The sequence below is a fragment of the Penaeus monodon genome, chromosome 20 (assembly GCF_015228065.2).
Source record: "Penaeus monodon isolate SGIC_2016 chromosome 20, NSTDA_Pmon_1, whole genome shotgun sequence".
NCBI classification, from domain to species: domain Eukaryota; kingdom Metazoa; phylum Arthropoda; class Malacostraca; order Decapoda; family Penaeidae; genus Penaeus; species Penaeus monodon.
The window spans coordinates 11,473,121-11,474,822 of NC_051405.1; the positions used below are offsets into that span (position 1 = coordinate 11,473,121).

The following is a 1,702-nucleotide window of genomic DNA, read 5'->3' on the forward strand; positions in this document are numbered from 1 at the left end:
GGTTCCTTTGTTAGGTCGTGGCCCGTGGATGCGCAGTGTCTGTGTCTCCACCTTCAGCTGTTTGTGTAGCCTACATTGCTTACGGGAGGTTTTGTTTAAATTACCAAGAGCAAGTCCTTCATTAAGAATTTTCATTTATATTTAGGTAACGAACCATTATGTTATTAATGAATTAATTACTACCGCCCTTGTTAATATTACTGTTGAGGGGAAAAATCCAGATATCGGTAACGCTTCTGTGCCAAACTTGACAGTTTGTACCCCCGCAACAAAATTGTGAATTTAAGTAGACTGAAGGAATCAGACGGAGTAAAAAGATGCACACTTTACCTCTTATATTCTTCTCTGCCTTATGCATCAACACCACACTCTTACCTCTCCTTCATCCCTCAGGTTACGGTTATCACTCCCCAGCAACAACAGCAGGTCGCGTCGTGTGTATGATCTATGCTGTTATAGGCATTCCGCTAACTGGTATACTGCTGGCGTGGACGTCTGACTTCTTCGGTGAACAGCTTTTCAAACTGTTCAAGGCAAAGGTTAGTATTGGCTGTGCACGAATTTGAAAAGAAACCTGCATGGAAACTTGTTATTTCTTTTTAATCTTTATGTTTCCTGGACAGGCACATTATTTAGGGTGATTCAAATGCCATTCCAGTGTGACTTCAATTTTTTTACAATTGATATATACAGCATCCGTACCTGTTGTATGTTGTCAGTTCATATTCATTCACTTTAGTGTAGACATTCATGGCAACGTTAGTCTTGTTATTCGGATGTTTTTCGTGGTGTAAGTTTTGGAATTTCGTGATAAAAATTAGGAATAGCAGAGTGTTATCAATTTGTATATGTTTTATTGGTATTGTTTTTTTATGCTAGTAAACAATTATGGGAGGAACAGGCGTTTCACTGTTTATTTTATATATTTATATCTTGCGCATGTTATAATCTATTACCTCTGCAGATAATAATAAAAGTAATCCTCTCAATATAATTAACAGTATTACTGTATTAACGGTTGTTAAAACAGGCAGAGATGTTATTATCGCCATTGTCATTATTTCCATTATAGTGGTTATGATAGCTTAGTAATAATGGCTGAATAGTAGTGGTAAAAGGATCACCATACTAGTAATAAGCTAATCAAATTATTAACCATCACGTAAATCAATATGTACATGAAGTATATTCGTGTAATATCCCCCTACACTCTGGTGCTACTGAATATCATTGTAAACCCCAGACCTGTTCTACTTTCCCTTCATTTCAAAAGAGAGGTTACGTTCATTTCACGACCTCCATTGTCTGTCAGTTGATATCGCTCTCCATACCTTCTTTTTTTGCCGAGTCAGCCCACAAAAGCAGGCAGGCCGTGCCACGTGTCCGACCCTCGCCCCGCCACCGCGACACGTCAATTGCGCCCTTCCATGTAACCATCTCTTTTTTTCTGCCAAAGGGTCTCCATTTTTTCATTTACTCGCTCTCTGTCCTTCTCTTTCATTCTCTTTTTTCATATTATTATCATTTTTTCCTCTACTTAACAAGGGATGATTTTCTATTATGACATTATGGCTCGCGGTCACATTTTTTAAGGCTAATCCACGGCGGCTGTTCCTCATTATGCAAGACACGAGGCGTCGTCTGGCGAGCATTATCTTGCTGCGAAAGAGGCGTAGGTACTTATGGGGTAAATCTGAGCGGC

General features: G+C 39.2%; 1 protein-coding gene across 1 annotated transcript in view; it reads left to right on the forward strand.

The window, feature by feature from the left end:
• The window catches only part of LOC119585613 (open rectifier potassium channel protein 1-like), a gene marked incomplete in the record, with an annotated part of 57,788 nt that overhangs the window by 43,604 nt on the left and 12,482 nt on the right, over positions 1 to 1,702 (forward strand). The window contains 1 exon segment of the mRNA XM_037934283.1: positions 394 to 539. Coding sequence (XP_037790211.1) covers positions 394 to 539 — 146 coding nt within the window.